General features: G+C 43.3%; 1 protein-coding gene across 12 annotated transcripts in view; it reads left to right on the top strand.

The window, feature by feature from the left end:
- Positions 1-24,286, top strand: part of exoc6 (exocyst complex component 6) — an 84,127-nt gene that overhangs the window by 11,277 nt on the left and 48,564 nt on the right. For all 12 annotated transcript variants that reach the window (XM_034108196.2, XM_034108195.2, XM_071206834.1 and 9 more), the window contains exon 2: positions 19,357-19,528. In XM_034108196.2, coding sequence (XP_033964087.1) covers positions 19,357-19,528 — 172 coding nt within the window. The remainder of the gene's footprint in view (positions 1-19,356; positions 19,529-24,286) is intronic.

Here is a 24,286-nt window from a genome sequence, read left to right as displayed (position 1 = left end):
TAACTCAAGTACAAGACCTGGGTACTTCTACTTTTACTCAAGTACAAGATATTAGGGATCGACCGATATGGCTTTTTCAAGGCCGATACCGATTATTAGTAATCAAGGAGACCGATAACCGATATTTGGAACCGATATACATTTGCAGTAAAATCAGAAAATCTTGGTGTCAAAATGTAGAATAACACAAACTCCAACACAACTCAACTTCTTTGAAATGCATTTAAGCATATATTATGTTTAATGAACCTTTAAACATCTTACAACTGGTTTCCTCTCTGTGCCCTTTTCTTTAGTGCAGGCATCTGCTATGAGTTAGAGAGAGACAAGAAGTGGGGCTGCAGGCTGACATGCTTAACCAACAATAATGCTTAATTTATTATATCTGTCTGTCTAGCATACAATCCCAATAAGCTGCTAGCAACTGCAAAACACTAGTGCTAGCTAATGTTTTGCAAACTATTAAAAGTGAGGCTATTACAGTAGACCTAACGTTAGTCTCGTAGCCTCACTTCTAATATTTTGCTAAACATTTGCTAAATACATGTTGGCTAGCGAATGAGCTTCACATATCAACCTGAAAAACTGCGAGGCTCCACTCGCAGCACCCCCCCCCCACACCACAGTTACTCCGCTGCGAGACGCTGCACGCACCCCCAACTCTGACTGACTTCCCGCGTCCCTGTGTAACTGGGAAGCTGATAGAATTGGATCAATAGATCGTGGTGTTTTTGCAACTTCAGCTGAGGGGATGGGGATGTTTATTGAACTTCGGCTTTCAACTGATTTACCTTCGAAACACATGTGTGGCTCTGCCGCTCAGCGCTGCTGCTTGTCTGTGTCTGCGTTCTTCGCACCTGCCTGTAATCTGAGAAGGTCCCGCCTCTATGTCTGGCTCCCTCCCGGAAAATCTTCAGTGTTGATAATAGCCTATCAGATAATGCTGTGGGCGGGACATTGCTTGTGTACAGAGAGTGGTGACTGCAGCCAGAGAAACGGCCGCATCAGAGCCAAAGTGTTATCGGCAATATTATAAAAAAAAGGCCGATACCGATAATCGGTCAAATGCGGAATATCGGCCCCGATAATCGGCCAGGCCGATAATCGGTCGACCCCTACAAGATATATACTTATACCACCGCCGTTTATAGCCTATGAAAAAAACTAATAGAAAACGAAGGCTAAAGCTAACGTTAGCAGATAGTGATGCTAGTTTGCTAGTTAAGTTTGCTCAACGATAATATTGCGACAGAAAAAATGTTCAGTGCACATCACGCTCTGCCGCTCCGACAGGGAGCTCTGCTCTGAACACCTGAATGGCCCGTTCACAGACTTCTGGCGTCTTTTTTGTCAACAAGCCGAGGCACAGCGGCAGTTGCACTCCCACTTGCAGCCATGCTTCTCGTTTTCTCACATGCTCTGGCAGCTAGCGCGTGGCCGCGTGCACGAGAGAGGGGAGGGACTTAGAACGTGCTTGAGAGGAGCGGGACTGCAGGCACGGCTGCAGTGCAGAGAGTGGAAGCAGAGCGCTGAACACACACGACTCTTATTAAAACGGCGCTTTTTCACGGGAGTACTTTTCCCCGTCATTCTTAAAGTACCGATACTAATGAAACGGAGGAATCGTACCGTTTTTAACGGCAGGGTATCGCGGTACCTTTCAAGTATCGGTACACCGTGCAACACTAGTACAGACCGACGTTAACAGCAGCCCTGTCTGTGCACACGGAGACCGACTCTGTCGTCCGGTGATCCAACCGCCTTCTGGAAAAGCTTCACAAGTACGTCGGTAGGCAAATGCGCTTTGTGACACAAGTGACGGTACGCATTTCAGATTACGCACATAACCTGCGTACCAGTTATGGTACATATATATTATATGATAATAACGCGTTAACGCAAAAAAATGAATGCCACTAATTATTTTAACGCGATCAACGCATGTGTATTTTTTTTCTCGGCCGCCCCGTAGTTTCCGAGCGCATCGAGTTTAAAATACCATCTACAAACTGATGGTGACAGCCCCGCTCCTGCCGTCCGCTTGCGGCAGCAGACCACACTTCCACGCTCACCGGCAGGCACCGACTGGCCATCGGGAGGACCGGGAGGGTGTGTCTCTGGCTCGAGCGAGAGAGAGACCTTACGTGCATTGTTGTTGTTAGCATCTGGTGCTAGCTAGCTGCGCTAACGGATATAAGGAGCTGTTTCAATGAAAACAGAGGAGCGACTGATGAAGCCATATCTAGGAGCTTATATTATTTAATAGTTACGCACGCTGCGGAGAACAGCGTTATGGATTAACGCAGAGGCAATCTGATCAAAGGGATTGAATACAATTAAAAGCAACTCTCAAGTAAAAATGACTGAACCTAAAACTGCGATGGAGGCAGAGGATCTTTTAAAATCCCTCACAGCCACACGCAGAGGGACACTTGGCGTGTGCACAAGAACACTAAATGAAACTAAAGCCCTGCTCACTGACGGTGGAAATGTTGATGATGTTGATGATTGCATGGATATGTTTAAAACGGCTATGGATGAATTCAATAAAGTGCATAATGCTCTCCAACAACTCTTATCTGAAGAGGAAAAGGACATTGATGTAACAGACGGGTATGAACCCAGAATGATGAACTTTAATTACTTTGCAAAGGAAGTTAAAGCATGGAGAAGAGACCGTATTGCACAACTACAAGTTGATCCACTTGACAGTATCTCCAATGCCTCCAGAAGGACGACAACATCAAGGACCTCATCTGCTGCCAAGTTAGCATCAGCAGAAAGGGCAGCTCTGAAGGCTAAGTCTGCTGCTTTAAAGGACATGCATGCACTGCGACTGGAGGAAACAATTCTCAAATCAAAAATGGAAAAGGTGGAGATGGAATCACAGATTGCAGCAGCAGATGCCAACATGAGGGTACTTCTCAGCCCAACTGAGGATGATCATCTTGGGGATGCTATGAACGCTTATTTAGATGAAGGTGCATTGGACAAGGTGGAGCAAACGTATACAGACACTTCTGTCTTGGAATTTATTGAAGTAGCTGCTGTACCTAAAACTCCACTACATAGAACAATTGTGGATTTCCATAAAAGATCTCGGCAAGCAAATGGTGCATCAAGCCCACAACTGGAAAATCCTGCAATCAACATTTTTACTCAGGAAAACCTCAACACCCTGGCACAGAGACAAAAGGACATAGCTGATCTCATGATAATGCAACCAAATCTATCCCTGCTACCTAAGAGAGAGGTGCCCGTGTTTAATGGTGACCCACTCTCTTATCAACCTTTCATGCATGCATTCAGATACCTAATCGAAGAGAAAACTAGTAACTGCCAGGACAGGCTCTACTTTCTTGAACAGTTTACATCAGGTCAAGCCAGAGATCTGGTCCGTAGCTGTCTTCACACGGATGCACAAAGAGGATATTCAGAGGCCATGCAACTTTTAAAGAGACATTATGGAAATAAAATGAAAATGGCAAATGCTTACCTGGATAAGGCACTCAACTGGACAGCTATCAAGCCAGATGATGGACAATCTCTTCATGCCTACACACTATACCTAAGAGAATGCCTTAACGCCATGCAGGACTTGGAGTACATGGATGAGCTAGACGTCACATCAACGTTAAGACTAATTGTATCCAAGCTACCATATAAGCTCAGGGAAAGATGGCACACTACAGCGTACGAAGAATTTCAAAAGAAAAACATCAGAGCTAGATTCAAACATCTGGTCGAATTCACCGAAAAGCATTCTGACATATTATTACACCCAGTGTTTGGAGAAATTAAAGACTCAAATCCCACTAAAAGGATAATCACCAACAATAGGACAACTGACCTCAGAACACCTAAAAGGAGCAGTAGCTTTGCCACGGATGTCGCCGCAACTGAACATTATGACACCAGGCTACAGGCATTTAAGGTGCAGCAACCCACCTACATCAAAGCTGCCCCTGCACCCCTATGTAGTTTCTGTCAAGGCAGGCATGCAGTAGTGGACTGCTTAAAACTAAAATTAGAGCCCCACGACCAAAAGGTTAATTATCTAAAGACAAATGGTTACTGTTTTGGTTGCCTTAAGAAGGGTCACATGAGCAAAGACTGTACATTGAAGCTAAACTGTCTTACATGCCAAAGGAAACATCCAACACTGCTGCATATTGATGAATTAAATTCAAAACATGTCACCCTGCAAAACAGTAGAACAGAACCAAAGCGAGCGTCCATCAACAGTGCGAAGGTATCAGCTGATCAGTCAACAGGGGCAGGTGAGGATTGTGCCCTTGCTATTGTTCCGGTGCAAGTTAAAGCAGCAAAAGGAAGCAAGTATATTCAAACCTACGCCTTTCTTGACCCTGGGAGCACGGCCACACTCTGTACTGAAAACCTAATGATCCAACTGAATACTAAAGGACGAAAGACTGAAATTCTACTCCGCACAATGGGACAAAAAAGGAATACAAAAAGCTATGAAATCACAGGTCTGGAAATAGGAAACATAGATGGAGGACAATTTATCAACTTGCCCAAAGTGTATACACAAACTAAGATTCCTGTCTCAAAGGAAAACCTTCTCACACACTCCGATCTTGAAAAATGGCCTCATCTCAGTCAGATCCAAATCAAGGAAATTGATGCAGACATAGAAATGCTGATAGGGATGAATATTCCCAAAGCCTTGGAACTCTGGGAAATAATCCACAGTCAGGGAAATGGACCATATGCAGTGAAGACAATGTTTGGATTAGGGGTGCAACAACTAATCGACTTAATCGATTAAAATCGATTACCAAATTAGTTGCCAACTAATTCAGTCGTCGATTCGTTGGTGACGTCATCACGTGTGTTTTACGCCCCGTTAAGCTCTAACTTTATTGGTCTTTGTATCGGTACTGGAGACATTTAAAAAATATATGTCATGTATTATTGCTACAAAGACATTATATCGCAGTCTTAGTGTCGCCAACTCGTTTCTAATATGCAAAAAGACAAACAAATGCGTCTATGATGTATTTTCGATCTTTCTCTCCCCCGCCTGCTTGCGAGGGGGCGGGGCAGTTTACACACGGGCAGCTGCAACATGCAGCAACACACACACGTGGGAGATGGCGGAGAGAACGCGCTCCGAGGTGGTTAAACTTTACCCGTCTCGATGTGGAGAATGCTCGTTACCAAAAGTGGAATAAGAGTTTAGCATGTAAGGGCGGTAACGCAAGCTATTTGTCTAAACATTTATCAAAAGTGCTCCACATCCAGACGGAGGAATGCACCGGGTTCGACTGTCTTTCTAGTAGCTCTGTAGCCCCGTCCACGAGTAACGTTTTCACGTCAGGTGTTATGTATGCTAGCAGCAACACACGGAGCTAACTACATTATACAAACATAATGATTAGAGGTAACAGAGTTATTTGCGGACTTTTGGTGACAGAGCCTTCAGTGTGGCATCCCCCCCCCTCTGGAACTCTCTCCCCCCCGAAATCCGCAGCGCCCCAACCCTGGACATTTTCAAAAAAGCCCTCAAAACGCACCTTCTTACCAAGGCTTTCCCCACTGTATAGTTAGTTTAATAGGTTTATTTGTCCGCTACTTCCCCCCCCCACCCCTTAACCTATCTGCCTTTTTTCCCCTACTCCTCCCCCTACCCGACTTGTAAAGCGACCTTGGGTTTCCTGAAAGGCGCTATAAAAATATTATATATTATTATTATTATTATTTAGTTTGTTAAAGTTTCAGATATTCTGTTTACAGTTCTGTCATCAGATTATTTAATACGATTTGTTAAAACACTGTCGTTTCTTTTGATGTGAAATATTATTTATTTAATTTGAATAAAAAACAATGTTAGTTTTGTTCACAATTTAAGTTATTTCAATAATATATGTATTTTGGAATCAAGTATTCATCTTTATTGTCTTCATTGTTAGTTTCCACATGCCTAAAACAACCTCAAGCTAAATCTAAAAGTTGATGGCTAAATAAGAGCGTTTGAGAAATTGTGCAAGGCATACAGTAATAGTCCGAATAGTCGATTAATCGTTTCATTAATCGATAGATTAATCGATTATCAAATTAGTCGTTTGTTGCAGCCCTAGTTTGGATGGGTGGTCAATGGGCCCCTCAAATCTCACACTGCTATAGATACTTCGGAAACAATGTCAGCAACCGTCAATAGAATTTCACTGGATAATCTGAGGGACCAGCTAGTCTCACAGTATAACCAGGATTTCCCTGAAAAGGAATATGAGGAAAAAAGAGATGTCATGTGAGGACAGGAAATTCATGGACTTGGCTGAAAGTTCAATAATCATCAAAAACGGACATTACAACTTACCTCTACCCTTCCGTGATAAGGACTTGGCCCTGCCTAACAATTACAACATGGCACTACATCGCACAGCCAACCTTGCTGGGAAATTCAAGAGGGATTCAGTTTACGCTGAAGAATATAAAGCCTTCATGGCAAAGGTACTGGACAAGGGCTATGCCGAAAAGGTTCCACAAGATCAACTTCAAAAAGATCAGACGGCAGGCTCTGGTACATACCGCATCATGGGGTTTACCATAAAAGAAAGAAGAAACTCAGGGTTGTATTTGACTGTTCATCTTCATTTAAAGGAAAGTCCCTTAATGCTGAACTCCTCCAAGGTCCGGACTTGACTAATCCCCTTCTAGGCATCTTGCTTCGTTTCCGTCAGGAGAAAATTGCATTGATGGCTGACATTGAAGCAATGTACTACCAAGTACAAGTACAGGAAGACCACCGTGACTATCTCAGGTTTTTGCGGTGGCCTCAAGGAGACATCAGCAAACGACAGGAGGTCTATCGGATGAATGTGCATCTCTTTGGTGCAGTACCATCCCCAAGCATAGCCAGCTTTGCCTTACAACAAGTGTCAAGAGACAATACCAGTAAATACAGCATGGAAGTACTGGAAGCCATTCAGCGCAGCTTTTATGTGGATGATTGTCTCAAATCTGTGGCTTCTACAACTCAAGCTATCGACCTTACCAAGGATCTAATGAAGGCATGTGCCGAAGGAGGATTTACTCTTACCAAATGGGTGAGTAACAGCCAAGACGTGCTTAGAACTAGGGCTGTGCATCTTCACTGGTCTCACGATTCGATTCGATTACGATTATCCTGTCTTCGATTCGGTTCGATATCCCGGTGCATCACGGTGCATCACGATTCATACCAATGCGTTGCATCATCAATTTTCTATATTACTGCACATGGCTTATTTTCCATCAATGCATACATGCAGTAAATACATATGAACTCTCTTTCTATTATTTAGAAAGTGCTTCAGAAATCAATTACATAAATGTCTTGACATTAATTTATAAACCAAAATAAATGGATTGTATAGGTCTAGCCTCCGTGTGTGAAGTTGTTCCATCCTCAAAAACAAAAAGCTAATGCTCCTGCAGTCTAGCTGCAGCTTCTAGCAACGGTCTTCTGTTAAAAAAGGACACTGAATGTCCTGAATGAGGCATCACACACAGGACTTGAGTCTGAACACAGCAGACAGTATTTACAACAGCATATACAAACTAAAATACTGCATGTGGGTGCACACTTACATTCTCTGTCTTACTGTTACATGAATCCCATGAATGTATGAGATTAAATTAGCTTCATTATATCTCAGTGATTAAGTGAATAATAAAGTTTCTATCGGGTCACTATCAGCCTGTCACTCATTATTTTCAGGGAGGGGGCGGGGCTTGGAGGAACGGAGAGGAGACGGTGATCGCGGAAGCTTTTTTCCTCCTGCCTTCACAATCTTTACACACGTATATATCGTCTGAAAATAGCTAGAGGACATTCATACTCTGCAATCCAAGACTTAATTAAATCCACCAAAAACCTGACATGATTGTAACGCGATTATTTTTGAAAAACATAAATCCCTTTGTGTCTGAGCCGCAGCGACACGGAGTGATTCAGAGCGGGTCCTTCTGCTGCTGGTTCTGGACTGGTGTTCTTGTGTTGGTGGATAAAGCAGACTGCTCTGTGTTGCTGTGTTGCTGTGCCGCTGTCACGTATGTTCCCTGATCTCTGCGTCACCGACCGATTTGATATTAAAGTGACAGAAAAAACGTTATAGTAAAGCCGCGGCCGGAAAATCAGGAAGCAACGTTACTACTCTATAACCGATTATCTTCTGTCACTGCATCGAGACCGAATCGTCCACGTCCGCATCGCAATGCATCGTAGAAACGATTATTTTCAACACCCCTACTTAGAACCATCCCTGAAGTGCACAGAGCTAAACCATTTGAGCAACTAGATCTGGACAAAGACAAAACACCTCTAGAAAGAGTTCTAGGCATCCAGTGGAATATCGTGAGAGATAATTTTACCTTCACTGCTGCCATCGAACACAGAGTTCCTACAAGAAGAACAGTTCTTTCTATTGTCAGTTCTATTCAAGACCCCCTCGGTTTCCTTTCACCATTCATCCTCAAGGCGAAGCAAATCCTTAGAGGACTCTGCATTGAGAAGTGTGGATGGGATGAAGTTATCCCAGAACACCCTTCAAAGTCATGGCAAAGATGAATAGCAGAACTAGATCAGCTGGGCAGATTTGAAGTGAACAGGTGCATGAAGCCTGAACATCTTGGATTCATAAGGACTGCTGAGCTGCATCACTTCTGTTATGCGAGTGAAACAGGGCATGGCACTGCAAGCTACATTAGATTCACGAACCACAAAGGAGATACTCATGTGTCATTCATTTTCGGGAAGTCCAGAGTCAATCCTCTGAAGCAAATCACCATTCCCAGACTGGAGCTTGCAGTTGCTACACTTGCTGTAAACGTTGACAGGATGTTACAGAAGGAACTAAACATGAAACTACAGAAATCAACCTTCTGGACAGATAGTACATCAGTACTAAAATACATCCACAACCAAACAAAAAGATTCCATACCTATGTTGCTAATAGGATAGCAGTGATTCACAACTTGTCCCAAGAAAGCTAATGGAGGCATGTAAGTTCCAAGGACAATCCAGTAGACTTTGCATCACGTGGATTGAATATTGAACTATTCTTGGAGTCCAGAAGATGGTTGAATGGCCCTGACTTCCTTTCAAAGGAGGAAAGTGAATGGCCCGAAGAGCCAAAGGATCTTGGACACATCCTCCTTAATGATCCAGAGATTAAAAAGGACATCTCTGTTAACGGCTTGAAAATAAATAACTGTGCAACCACCGACCTCATTGAACACTACTCCTCTTGGAAAAAACTACAGAGAGCAGTTGGTTGGTTGTTGAAACTCAAAAGACTGCTTCAATCCAAAAGAGCTAAAGCACCAGTGACCCGCTCCAAAACAGCAGAATGACAACCAGGACTATCTGTGGAGGATTTGGAGGAAGCAGAGAAATCCATCATTCACTATGAACAAGAGCGCTACTTTGAATCTGAGCTGATGCTGCTAAGGAAAAGAAAATATGTTAAAGCTGACAGCCCCTTACGCAAAGTTGATCCTATTCTGAATGAAGGTATCCTACGGATTGGAGGACGCATAAGTAAATCTGCTATGCCAGTACATTTGAGAAACCCGATAATCCTTCCAAAAAAACTCCCACATATCCAAACTGATTCTACGCGACATTCATCAGCAGGTCGGACACTCTGGGAGGAACCACATGCTCTCCAGACTAGGCCAGAAATTCTGGTTACCCTCTGCCAACTCTTCTGCAAGGAAAATAATAAAGGCTTGTGTTTTTTGTAGACGCATGCAAGCTAGAGTTGGAGAACAAAAAATGGCTGACCTACCTGAAGATCGTGTGGCTCCAGACCTTCCACCTTTCTCTCATGTGGGAATTGACTATTTCGGACCCATCGTGGTTAAAAGAGGTCGAGGCCAGGTGAAGCGGTGGGGGGTAATATTCACCTGCCTTGTGAGTCGAGCTATTCATCTGGAGGTGGCGAGTACCTTGGATACTAACTCCTGCATCAACGCCATAAGGCGGTTTTCATGTCGAAGAGGACCAATTCTAACAATCAGGGCAGATCGTGGGACCAACTTTGTAGGCGCTCAGAAAGAACTGGAGACTGCTCTAAACCAGCTTGATCACAAAAGGATCCAGGATTCCCTGCTCTCTGAGCAAGTCAGGTGGCTGTTCAATCCCCCATCAGGAGCACACTTTGGAGGAGTGTGGGAAAGACTGATCAGGCTGGTGAAAAAAGTACTCTTTTCAGTTCTTCAACATCAGGTCATGGATGATGAAATGCTACAAACTGCCTTTTGTGAAGTTGAATCTATTCTCAATGACAGACCAATCACAACTGTGTCTGCTGATCCTAATGATCTAGAACCCCTCACACCAAACCACCTGCTGCAGCTGAAAACAAAACCACTCCTACCACCTGGACTCTTCTGCAAAGATGACCTCTACATCAGAAAGAGATGGAGACAAGTGTAATACATTGCAGACCTCTTCTGGCAGAGGTGGGATAAAGAATATCTGCCACTCATGCAGCAAAGGCAAAAGTGGGTGAACACTAGAAGGAATCTTCAACCCAACGATATTGTGGTCATCGTCGATGAAACAGCACCAAGGAACTCATGGCCCCTCGGCCGTGTGGTTAAAACCCTGCCCGGACCCAAAGGTCTGGTCAGAAGTGTGTTAGTTCAGACCAAGACTAACATCCTGCAAAGGCCCATTAGTAAGCTCTGTCTACTCCTGGAAGCCAACTGAGCCAAGAGCTAGCCAATGCCCTACCCCGTATCCCCTGCACACACACATACTATCTTTCTTACATCTTTCCATACACAAACCTCTCTATTTCAAACTACACTGATACCTTTTTGACTATTGTCTCCTGCCTCAAAAGACACTGATGCAGCATGAACTTTGGGGGGGATCTAAGTGGGGGCTAATTGAAATGACTTGTTGAATGTATATATGCATATTAGTAGATTTTATATGATAAACAAAAATGTAATTAGATATTTTGCGTAGTTTAAAATATTTAAAGGTGTTACCTGGCTCCATAGAATGTTTTGTTGTTATTGATTTGCTATTGCATCACAATTAGGGGCCGGTATGATGAAGCCATATCTAGGAGCCAGAGATGTTCACAAGTCTTTTTTTGTCCAAGTCAAGTCTCAAGTCTCTAAAAAAATAAAAGTCTCATGTCTCTTCTGGTTGTAATAAGCCTTCTATTGTCTGCTGCTATCCAGTCTGTTAAGAATACTGCACAGCTATATCTAAAAAATTCAAAGCATTTACTGTGTTATTATACACTGGGTCTCTAATGACATATTTTAAGTCTACTATTAATAAACATATTCCTCTATCCTCTCACTCAAAACCAGTGTAATGGTAACCTGATAAACCTGTAACATTAACGTTACGTGGTCAACAATAAACCTGTAACCTGCTTATAAACCGACAGATGTATTTATGTATGTAACTATGTATTTTTCCACGTTTAATGTTAGCCAGTAGATGGTGGCAGCGGAACGTAATGATTAACGTTACCGACCTTTTTTATGTCATGTCAAGAGTTGGATGTCAACGCCACTCAACTCAAACAAGTGTGACAAGCAATTCACTAATCTTTTCAAATATTCAGTTACAAAGCTAGTAGCAAGCTAAGTTAACATTACACAGCTGATGCTGAGCTAAACATGTTTGCTAACCGTCCATATGCGTTAATGTGACTAACCTCTCCGGGTGAGTTTTCAAGTGCCTGATGAAATTCGACGTTGTTGCGCCAGCATCCTTGATTTTGATATTTTAGACTTTGCAGTGTGCGCTCCTTTTGTTGGTGCCGCCGGCGTTTTGTTCGAAGTTTTTGTAGTTGAACCTAATTACAAGCGGTACAGCCGCAGGTGTGCCGCCGGTCGCCATTGTGTTACTACGAGGTAGTAACAGAGGCACGCATGTCTGCGTAATGAGCCTGGCTAAAATAACTGGATGGCCTACCTGCCTGTCAGCCTTCCATCTGAGTATCTGGGCACAAATGTATCTCGTGCCCTCATTGGTCATGTGCGCGTTCGTGTGTAGCTCTAGCCCCCCCCATCCACGAGTAACGTTTCCACGTCAGGTGTTGTGTATGCTAGCAGCAACACACAGAGTTAACTCAATTATACAAACATGGGTTAATGATTAGAGGTAACTGAGTTACTCTTTATTTTGTTAAAGTTTCAGCTATTCTGTTTACAGTTCTGTCATCAGATTATTTAATACAATTTGTTAAAACATTGTTGTTTCTTTTGATGTGAAATATTATTTATTTAATTTAAATAAAAAGCAATGTTAATTTTTTTCACAATTTGTTAAGTTAATTTAATAATATATGTATTTTTGAATCAAGTATTCATCTTTATTGTCTTCATTGTTAGTTTCCACATGCCGAAAACAACCTCAAGCTAAATCTAAAAGTTGATGGCTTAATAAGAGCGTTTGAGAAATTGTGCAAGGCATACAGTAATAGTCGATTAGTCGTTTCATTAATCGATAGATTAATCGATTATCAAATGAGTCGTTTGTTGCAGCCCTATTGTAGTTATCCCATGTATAAATAAAACGTGTTATTCAGCAACCCTTGCGATTTGGGATTTTATTTTTGGTTGGTAGACCTCGGTGAGCTGGTCATTTCAAAAGTAGCTCACCAGCCAAAAAAGTGTGGGCACCCCTGCAGTAAGAGTAGTAGTCATATTTCGTGAACCCTTTGAAAAGTACTGTCACCGGTGTGATCATTCTATAATACACAATTTATGCCCGGGGGAGAAATGCTAATGCTAGCATCGGCGATCGTCGATCTTTTCTACTTCATGCTTTCTGCACAAATGGTTGACATTAAACATTAAAAAGACCAGGCAGTTCAGAGAGAATCAAAGGAATGCAGGCAGGCAGCTTTGCATGACATTCTTCTGGACGTGTTTCCTTGTGGTGATAGTGAGGGTAGTCAATCGTTTTGTTGACAAGGCAAGGAAAGGCAAGGCAAGTTTATTTATATAGCACTTTTCAACACAAGGCAATTCAAAGTGCTTTACAAAAAACGAAAGACATTAAGAAAATGGCATTTAAAATCAGTCATTACAAATAAAAGCTAATAAAATAAACATAAAAAGAAAAAATACATGGATAAAAGTTACAGTGTAGTCTAATATATGAATAGTTCAATTAAAAGCAACGACAAAAAGAAAAGTCTTCTTGCTGGATTTAAAAGTAGTCAGAGTTGCAGCCGACCTGCAGGTTTCTGGGAGTTTGTTCCAGATATTTGGAGCAAAATAACTGAACGCTGCTTCTCCATGTTTAGTTCTGACTCTGGGGACAGAAAGCTGACCAGTCCCTGAAGACCTGAGAGATCTGGATGGTTCATAATTTAGCAGGAGGTCAGAAATGTCTTTTGGGCCTAAACCATTCAGTGCTTTATAAACCAGCAGCAGTATTTTGAAATCTATTCTTTGACACACAGGAAGCCAGTGTAAAGACTTCAGAACAGGAGTGATGTGGTCCACTTTCTTAGTGTTAGTGAGGACTCGAGCAGCGGCGTTCTGAATCAGCTGCAGCTTTCTAATAGATCTTTTAGTGAGACCTGTGAAGACGCCATTACAGTAGTCGAGTCTACTGAAGATAAAAGCATGGACAAGTTTTTCCAGATCCTGCTGTGACATTAGTCTTTTAATCCTAGATATGTTCTTTAGGTGATAGTAGGCTGATTTAGTAACTGTTTTAATGTGACTGTTGAAACTCAGGTCCGAGTCCATGACTACACCTAGATTTCTGGCTGTATCTGTTGGTTTGAACATTGCAGGCTGATGCTCAGCGCTAACTTTTATACGTTCTGCCTTGGCTCCAAAAACCATTACCTCAGTTTTATCTTTGTTTAATTGGAGAAAGTTCTGACACATCCAGTCATTGATTTGTTCAATGCACTTACTCAGTGTTTGAATTGGAGCATAGTCTCCTAGACAGTAGTGACGGCCATCTTGGTGACGTGTGTTGTTCTGCGAGACCAGAGATGTAGTTCATTGAGCGTTTCACACAAACAAATGTGTTACTTCACAGTTTTACGAAAACATTTTTTTTTTGTAATTCGTGGCACAATTCAAACGGGATCGAAAGACAATCTTTCTCTCTCCATTGACTTCAATATAGGGCTGCACGATATTGAAAAAAACTGACATCGCGATTTCCCCCCCCCCCCCTGCGGTATATATTGCGTTTTTTTTAACCTGTTAAGCCCCAAAGTCCCGGCGGGTACTTTACTTTTTTTTTCACGACACTGTGTCTCAGGAGATCTTAATATTTAAGAACCTATTAATGTGTTATACCAGATTAACGGAAATAATCTTAGCTAACTGACGATACAACATTTTTTACCAAAACAAAACACAAGTCTCATAAGAAGCATCTAAATGACCCCTGAGCGAAAAATGCTAACGCACTTTGGCACAGAACTCAAGATAAAAGTACCCTTATTACTTATCATAGCTGCACATACAAGATATCCAATTAAAGATGAGGTTCCACAGATTATTTAGGTATATAGTATCATCACTGAGTGATCCGAACTCGGACAGGGGAAGCAAACACAGACATCACAACACGTACCTTTACGTAGCTTCTAGGGGAGATGTCTCACCGTAGCTGTCAATCTGATCAAAAGACGTGTTCATTAAAACGAGAAAAAACGCGGCTGAATCGGTTAATCCATAGGTTGATAATGTATCTGTGGCTTTGAAGCAATTGTTTATAATCCATAATTCCATTTTTATGTAAAAATCGCAGAGCAAAAGTTAGCTGCTAATGGTAGCCACCAGAGTGGCTGCTGCTTCCGGTCTTGGCTATGCGGCAGTCCAGCGCAGTATAACCATGGATGTATAATAAGAACAGGTGTTCATACTGGGTTGTTTATTTAGTTTAAAAAAAATTACTGTTACAGACCACTCTTTCTCCATGTAAGTCAATGGGAAAAAGTGTTTACGGGCCCAGCAACCTAAAGGAAGTGTAGTACCGCCGTTTGGCCACAACGAATATTCTCATCAGACTCCGGCGCACTTCCTGGGGGCTTGAGTATAACACACACACACATGACCAAATAAGGAGTGAGAGTGACGCGTAGCCAAAACCGGAAGCTGCATACACTCTAGTGGCTACCATTAGCAGCTAACTGTATTTTTACATAAAAATGGAATTATGGATTATAAACAAATTGCTTCAAAGCCACAGATACATTATTAACCTATGGATCAACCGATTCAGCCGCGTTTTTCTCGTTTTAATGCCATTGAACACGTCTTTTGATCAGATTGACAGCTACGGTGAGACGATCTCCCGTAAAAGCTCCGTAAAAAGGTACGTGTTGTGATGTCTGTGTTTGCTTCCCCTGTTGCGAGATCGGATCGCTTAGATACTATACTTAAATAATCTGTGGAGTCTCAGCTTTAATCTGAATATTTGGAAACAAACCAATATACACTATATAGCAGTGATAGCAAATGAGTCGCTTTTCGGCGCCTCCCGCTTTTTTAACACTGATTTGGGTGACTTGTTGTGATTCGTGGAGAACCGAAGAGTTGTTCGTTTTGGGGAAACGCCGCTCTAGCTCTTCAAATATTGCAGTACCCATACACATGCCACAGTGTTTGCGTGGCCGTGTCTTTAGTTGTAAGCACCAGTGGCGATCTGTTGTTATTAGCATCTGGTTAGCTAGCTATGCTAACAAATTTAAAGAGCTTTCCTACAACCAGGTGGAAGAGAGTCTCTCTCCTGACATGCTCAAATAACCTCAGTTCAGTCAGTGAGGAGGTTAAGGCACACCTTGATATGATCATTATAGTTATTAATGAGACATTAGAGACTAAATGAAAAACAGGTATAAAATACTATATGACAGTAACAAAAAAGTTTAAAGCGGAGTGATTTGTAAAATATTGAAAAAAGAAATCTGCTTACAGTTTCTGTTTCATACAGGTGTTGAAAGATTTACCCATAGATTCTTCATTTTGCTCTCTAAGTGCAACCAGATTGATGCTTTTAACTTCAATATTTTTTTTTAAATATTGGAGAAAAAAAAAAATCTTCCCGGGGCGCATGCCCCCAGGCCCCCCTAGGTTAAGTCCCCCCCCCCCCACTTAAATCACGTTCACATGGATAGGATACTAAATACATTTGCACTAAGGATGGGAACGATTAATCGAATATTCGAAATTATTCAGGTATCGAATAATTATTCAGGTGTTCGAATATGAGTTATTAATTTTATTTTTATTTTTTTGGGAGGGATGTCTAAGTTGATTGCATATTGTAGCGACCCTGTATAGGATGCTGGAGGTGTCACTCAGGCATCTCCCCGTCTCTCTGCCAATCATAGAGCTGCGGGCCTGTGGTTGGGGGAGCAGACGGGGGAGGGCGGGAATGTTGTGTATTATTATAAATTGTATAATTCGAGTATACGACAGTGCCATAGCTAAATGTGTTAGGTGACGTCGAAAGAAGGTTGTGTTTGCTCCGCTCACCGGTCCCTCACCAGCGGGCAGGAGCGCAGGTACTGATCTCTCTCTCTCGTGTCCGTTATACTTCACTCGCGTTTATGTCCAAATCCATCAGATCTAGCTGGTTCTAGCCAATGATATGGCTGCTGCCCCTCCCTACACGCAGATCACGCAGACTCAAACCTCATCTTATGCCCAAATGTGGCGCAAATGCGCTCCGCAGCCGTTGCGAAGTTCCGGCGCTGCGACCGCGCTGCGACCGCGCCGCGACCGTGCCGCGACCGCGCTGTGTGAGTGATGGTGTAAAACATATGTAAATAAGTAGCCCAGGTGCTCCAGGCCGCACCTGTGTTTTTGTGGATTTCCACCAGCGCTTATCAGCAATGACCCACAGTTCCAGATAAAATACCCTTCAGCAAATGCTATTCATGTTTTTGTCCTTATCCTTCAACAGGATAAAGGTACAGCAGAAAACGACAACCTCATCTAAAAATCTTCTTTGAACAGCAGAAGGGAACACTCCCCTTCAAAAAACCAACATTTATACGACACACACCTCCACATGTAATATGTGCCAGTTATAGAAAGGAAAGGGGGAGACAGTTAAAGGCAGACGAGCAGTAAATCATTGATTTGCTTATGTTATCTGACCATCACATAGTTCGGCCAGTGTGGGGTGATTTAACACGAGAACCTTTGTCTTCAGCTTTGGCACATTTGACTGTACACAGACTTTGTTGTATAAATAATCTAATGTAGTGTTTTGTTATGAAAAGGCTGCATGTAAATGACGTGTAATAAACAGTGCTTTTGGAACAAACAGTTACTGATGTGAACAGAACTGGGGTAATCACTACTCAACTTTGACATCAACTCTGTTCTGACTGCATTAGTTAAAATGTGTGTGATATGCTGTTCTGGTTTATGACTGCAACGGACGTACAAAGTATGTTGCTTGAATTGTGACGTATCGCCTCTGCTCTTTTTCTTTAAAGGTTTCAATACATTAACAAACTAATGCCCCCAATACTTGTTAGACGCTTTTATCCAAAGCGACTTCCATACTAAATACTGGGGCAATCCCCACAGGAGCAGTTTGGGGTGAAGTGTCTCAGGGACACAACGACATGCTGACTGCAGTGGGGTTTGAACCTGTGACCCCCTGATCCCAACACCAACGCACTAATCCACTGCGCCACGCGCTACCCTCCCTTTTGACAATGCACTATCAATTTCAGCCTTTTGGGTTGCTAGACAGAGTAAGGTGATGAAGCTTGATGGTGTGGACCAGGATCATTTTATGCAGCTAATAATACTGTTTTAAATTACAATATGGCTTGCAAAAGTTTACCTAACTTGTCAAAATGACACAATGTTACACAGTATATAATAATAATAATCCTTATATTTATTATAGCGCTTTATCAAAGACTCTCAAAGCGCTTTACAAATACACATTACATTACATATACAGATCATACATGTAATGGTCATCTACTGTGGACAATACCCACATATATATGAGTGTAAAGATATGTTTACTTGTTATTGTTTTCCTGCACATAACACTACGGTACCATAGTTAGTTGAATGTTGAACCTGTACTTCTAAACACAAAGAAGGTGGTGTGTTTAGCTCGTTATTGTCAGACACAACAACTAACATGTTAAACAGTTTTTTCAAATTGTTAATTTCAAAAGTATCATCCCAAAGGCCTAACTTCAAAAGTATTCATTTGATTTGTGCTTTCCAAGAAAATTCAAACCTTCTTCTTAAATCTGGATCCATTTTCTACTTTTAAAAAGAACGTCATGAACATATTTAATTTTATAGTTTTCTTTTTAATTATTGAAATTCAATTCAATATTTGCTACAGATCTATAAAGCAAGTCAGCAGATGTGTGTGACTCCATATCATTGTATTATTCAATACTTTGGAAGTCACGAATAGCCTGCCTTGCCCCCCCCACCCTCCTCCTCATCGGTATGTTCTTGAAATCGCTAAAAGGCACATGGGACCTGTGGTCATTTTTTCCCGGATAACATCTACATCTGTGACGGATGTTTACACAAAAGCACTGATCATTCCTAATATAATATTATTTATGATCAGTTCATGAATGTAGCACTCATTCCAGTTTCACTAGATGGCGCTGTTACTCCAGAACAAAGAAAGGGTCATTATCGGGAGTTAAGGCTGAGGGCTCAAAGACTGTGTCTGATGGATTCTGATTCATCAACCCTTCTAAATCAAAAGCATTCTGACTTAAAGGCCATATATGTATGTGTATGTATATTCATGTTTTTATTCTGTATCCATTTGTTTGGCTCTAGAATGAGTTGTTTTAACATACTTTGCGCCAAAGTATTAGGTTAGAAGGCTATTTAAACATTTCAGGGCTTTTTTATTTTACAATCAAAGCCAAAATATATTGTGGTTGATATAATGAAGAAAGTTGTAAGCCATGTTTGTAAGTTTAACACTGGAAAACGAATTTTAGAGAAGGAAAAGTTTTTTATTGTCATGAAAGTGAGAGAAAAAAATATGCAATTTCAACTAGTTTAATGTAGATTTACTCGACTTAAAGCTAAGGTATTCTCTCTTTAACAATTAGTATTTATAAAAGGGCGATTAAAGCTTATCAACATTGTTACGAAATACGCCTTCATTGCTTATATACATAATAATACAATCTGCCACAATGTAAATACTACATATCCACACACTATAACACACACTGATAACTGCACATGCAACAATATAGTGTCCGCTCAACAGTTCTGACAGTTTTCTCTTTTTCTCCATCTCTCCCTTCCCACCTTACCCCCTTCTTCTTCATTCTCCGCTCCTGTTTCCTCATCTCGCGTGTCTCTCTCAGATCTATTTACGATGACCAGCCCAACGCCCACAAGCGCTTCATGGAAAAGCTGGATGCCAGGATAAGGAACCATGACCGTGAGATTGAAAAGATGTGCAATTTCCACCACCAAGGCTTCGTAGACGCCATCACAGAGCTGCTGAAAGTCCGCGCTGACGCTGAGAAGCTGATGGTAAGAGAGCTCGCTGTCAAGAGGACTGAGGCCAGGAGCTCATAGCGCTCTGCAAGACACCATCCACTCACAATACACAGGCCACATGTTCTTACAAACTAGATTGCTAAAGAACAAATAAAATATGTTTTTCCATTATTAAGTCTGAAACTGTTTTATGCATTTTAACTTAAATAACTTTAAATAATCCACTACATTTTTTAAGGTAGTTATTGTGAAAGATTAATTCCAATACCCACCATAAATGTTTCTAATAGTCTTCTGTTCGTAGGCTTTAATGTTTCAGACACATTCAGAGGGCTTTATGTTGCAATAAACATTATTGCAACATACACATATATTACATTATTATTAGTTGCAATTGTCGCAATTAAAGTATGCACGCTCCCATAATGTTCAAAAGGTTCATTATCATCTTTACTTACTTTACTTCACTGTGCCACATTTCTCCCAGAGGTGGAAGAAGTACTGATTTACTTAAGTAAATAAGCAATACTACACTGTAAAAGTACTCTGTTAGAAGTAAAAGTCCTGCATTCAAAATTGTACTCATGTAAAAGTACAAAAGTATTGGCAACAAAATATACTTAAAGGTCCCATGTCATGCTTCTCTGGTTATTACCCATCCCCTTGTTGTTATGAAGGTTTTCCTGCATGTGAACGGTCTGCAGAGTCAAAACCCTCAAAGTACACCGTGTAGTGAGTAAAACTCTGACACAGAGAAGACGTGTCTGTGCTGCCCCAGAACGCCTCCTTGAACATTTTTCGTTTTCCATTTTTTTCTTCCTGAGTATGGTGACGTAACCATACCCAGGTCCAAATGGACCATTCCGTGGAGCTCCACACACACACACACACACACACACACACACACACACACACACACACACACACACACACACACACACACCACACACACACACACACACACACACACACACACACACACACACACACACACACACACACACACACGTACACACGCACACACGCACACACACATTTGAATACTTTATTTGGTTCCACGAATTATATTACATAGGACAGGGAATCAAATATATCAGGGCTAAGCAGCACAGAACACTTAGGGGAACACATAGCCACTCCTTCTCCACACGCTAAGCAGCACAGAACAACTTAGGGGAACACATAGCACCTCCTCTCCACACGGCTAAGCTAGCACAGAACACTTAGGGGAACACATAGCACCTCCTCTCCACACGGCAAAGCAGCACAGAACACTTAGGGGAACACATAGCACCTCCTCTCCACACGGCTAAGCAGCACAGAACACTTAGGGGAACACATAGCACCTCCTTCTCCACACGGCTAAGCAGCACAGAACACTTAGGGGAACACATAGCACCTCCTTCTCCACACGGCTAAGCAGCACAGACACTAGGGAACACCATAGCACTCTCTCCACACGGCTAAGCAGTCACAGAACACTTAGGGGAACACATAGCACCTCCTTCTCCACACGGCTAAGCAGCACAGAACACTTAGGGGAAACACATAGCACCTCCTCTCCACACGGCTAAGCAGCACAGAACACTTAGGGGAACACATAGCACCTCCTTCTCCACACGGCTAAGCAGCACAGAACACTTAGGGGAACACATAGCACCTCCTTCTCCACACGGCTAAGCAGCACAGAACACTTAGGGGAACACATAGCACCTCCTTCTCCACACGGCTAAGCAGCACAGAACACTTAGGGGAACACATAGCACCTCCTTCTCCACACGGCTAAGCAGCACAGAACACTTAGGGGAACACATAGCACCTCCTTCTCCACACGGCTAAGCAGTACAGAACACTTAGGGGAACACATAGCACCTCCTTCTCCACACGGCTAAGCTGCACAGAACACTTAGGGGAACACATAGCACCTCCTTCTCCACACGGCTAAGCTGCACAGAACACTTAGGGGAACACATAGCACCTCCTTCTCCACACGGCTAAGCTGCACAGAACACTTAGGGGAACACATAGCACCTCCTCTCCACACGGCTAAGCAGCACAGAACACTTAGGGGAACACATAGCACCTCCTTCTCCACACGGCTAAGCAGTACAGAACACTTAGGGGAACACATAGCACCTCCTTCTCCACACGGCTAAGCAGCACAGAACACTTAGGGGAACACATAGCACCTCCTTCTCCACACGGCTAAGCTGCACAGAAACACTTCAGGGGAACACATAGGCAACACTCCTCTCCCCTACCTTCTCCACACGGCTAAGCAGCACAGAACACTTAGGGGAACACATAGCACCTCCTTCTCCACACGGCTAAGCAGCACAGAACACTCAGGGGAACACATAGCACCTCCTTCTCCACACGGCTAAGCAGCACAGAACACTTAGGGGAACACATAGCACCTCCTTCTCCACACGGCTAAGCAGCACAGAACACTTAGGGGAACACATAGCACCTCCTTCTCCACACGGCTAAGCAGCAACAGAACACTTAGGGGAACACATAGCACCTCCTTCTCCACACGGCTAAGCAGCACAGAACACTTAGGGGAACACATAGCACCTCCTCTCCACACGGCTAAGCTGCACAGAACACTTAGGGGAACACATAGCACCTCCTCTCCACACGGCTAAGCAGCACAGAACACTTAGGGGAACACATAGCACCTCCTTCTCCACACGGCTAAGGCAGCACAGAACACTTAGGGGAACACATAGCACCCTCCTTCTCCACACGGCTAAAGCAGCACAGAACACTTAGGGGAACACATAGCAACCTCCTCTCACACGGCTAAGCAGCACGACACTTATGTGAACACATAGCCACCTCCTTCTCCACACGCTAAGCAGCACAGAACACTCGGGAACACAATATCACCTCATTCTCCACACGGCAAAGCAGCAACAGACCTTCGGGGAACACATAGCACCCCTTCTTCCACACGGCTAAGCAGCACGAACACTTAGGGAACACATAGCACCTTCCTTCTCCACCGGCTAAGCAGCACAGAACACTTAGGGGAACACATAGCAACCTCCTTCTCCACACGGCTAAGCAGCAGCACAGAACACTAGGTGAACACATATCATAGCACCTCACTTCTCCACAGCACGGCTAAGCATGCACAGAACCACATTAGGGGAACACATAGCACCTCCTTCTCCACACGGCTAAAGTGTACAGAACAATTAGGGGAACACATAGCACCTCCCTTCTCCACACGGCTAAGCCTGCACAGAACACTTAGGGGAACACATAGCACCTCCCTCTCACACGGCTAAGCAGCACAGAACACTTAGGGGAACACATAGCACACCTCCTTCTCCACACGGCTAAGCAGTACAGAACACTTAGGGGAACACATAGCACCTCCTTCTCCACACGGCTAAGCAGCACAGAACACTTAGGGGAACACATAGCACCTCCTTCTCCACACGGCTAAGCTGCACAGAACACTTAGGGGAACACATAGGCACCTCCTCTCCACACGTGCTAAGCAAGCACAGAACACTTAGGGGGAACACATAGCACCTCCATTCTCCACACGGCTAAGCAGCACAGAACACTCAGGGGAAACACATAGCACCTCCTTCTCCACACGGCTAAGCAGCACAGAAACACTTAGGGGAACACATAGCACCTCCTTCTCCACACGGCTAAGCAGCACAGAACACTTAGGGGAACACATAGCACCTCCTCTCCACACGGCTAAGCAGCACAGAACACTTAGGGGAACACATAGCACCTCCTTCTCCACACGGCTAAGCAGCACAGAACACTTAGGGGAACACATAGCACCCTCCTTCTCCACACGGCTAAAGCAGCACAGAACACTTAGGGGAACACATAGCACCTCCTTCTCCACACGGCTAAGCAGCACAGAACACTTAGGGGAACACATAGCACCTCCTTCTCCACACGGCTAAGCAGTACAAGAACACTTAGGGGAACACATAGCACCTCCTTCTCCACACGGCTAAGCAGCACAGAACACTTAGGGGAACACATAGCACCTCCTTCTCCACACGGCTAAGCAGTACAGAACACTTAGGGGAACACATAGCACCTCCTTCTCCACACGGCTAAGCTAGCACAGAACACTTAGGGGAACACATAGCACCTCCTTCTCCACACGGCTAAGCAGCACAGAACACTTAGGGGAACACATAGCACCTCCTCTCCACACGGCTAAGCAGCACAGAACACTTAGGGAACACATAGCACCTCCTTCTCCACACGGCTAAGCAGTACAGAACACTTAGGGGAACACATAGCACCTCCTTCTCCACACGGCTAAGCAGCACAGAACACTTAGGGGAACACATAGCACCTCCTTCTCCACACGGCTAAGCATGCACAGAACACTTAGGGGAACACATAGCACCTCCTTCTCCACACGGCTAAGCAGCACAGAACACTTAGGGGAACACATAGCACCTCCTTCTCCACACGGCTAAGCAGCACAGAACACTTAGGGGAACACATAGCACCTCCTTCTCCACACGGCTAAGCAGCACAGAACACTTAGGGGAACACATAGCACCTCCTTCTCCACACGGCTAAGCAGCACAGAACACTTAGGGGAACACATAGCACCTCCTCTCCACACGGCTAGCCAGCACAGAACACTTAGGGGACTAGCACCTAGCACCTCCTTCTCCACACGGCTAAAAGCAGCACAGAACACTTTAGGGAACACATAGCACATACCCTTCTCCACACCGCTAAGCAGCACAGAACACTTAGGGAACCACATAGCACCTCCTTCTCCAAACG

This window comes from Pseudochaenichthys georgianus, chromosome 19 (assembly GCF_902827115.2).
Source record: "Pseudochaenichthys georgianus chromosome 19, fPseGeo1.2, whole genome shotgun sequence".
Lineage (NCBI taxonomy): Eukaryota > Metazoa > Chordata > Actinopteri > Perciformes > Channichthyidae > Pseudochaenichthys > Pseudochaenichthys georgianus.
This window is presented reverse-complemented; position numbering and strand designations above follow the sequence as displayed.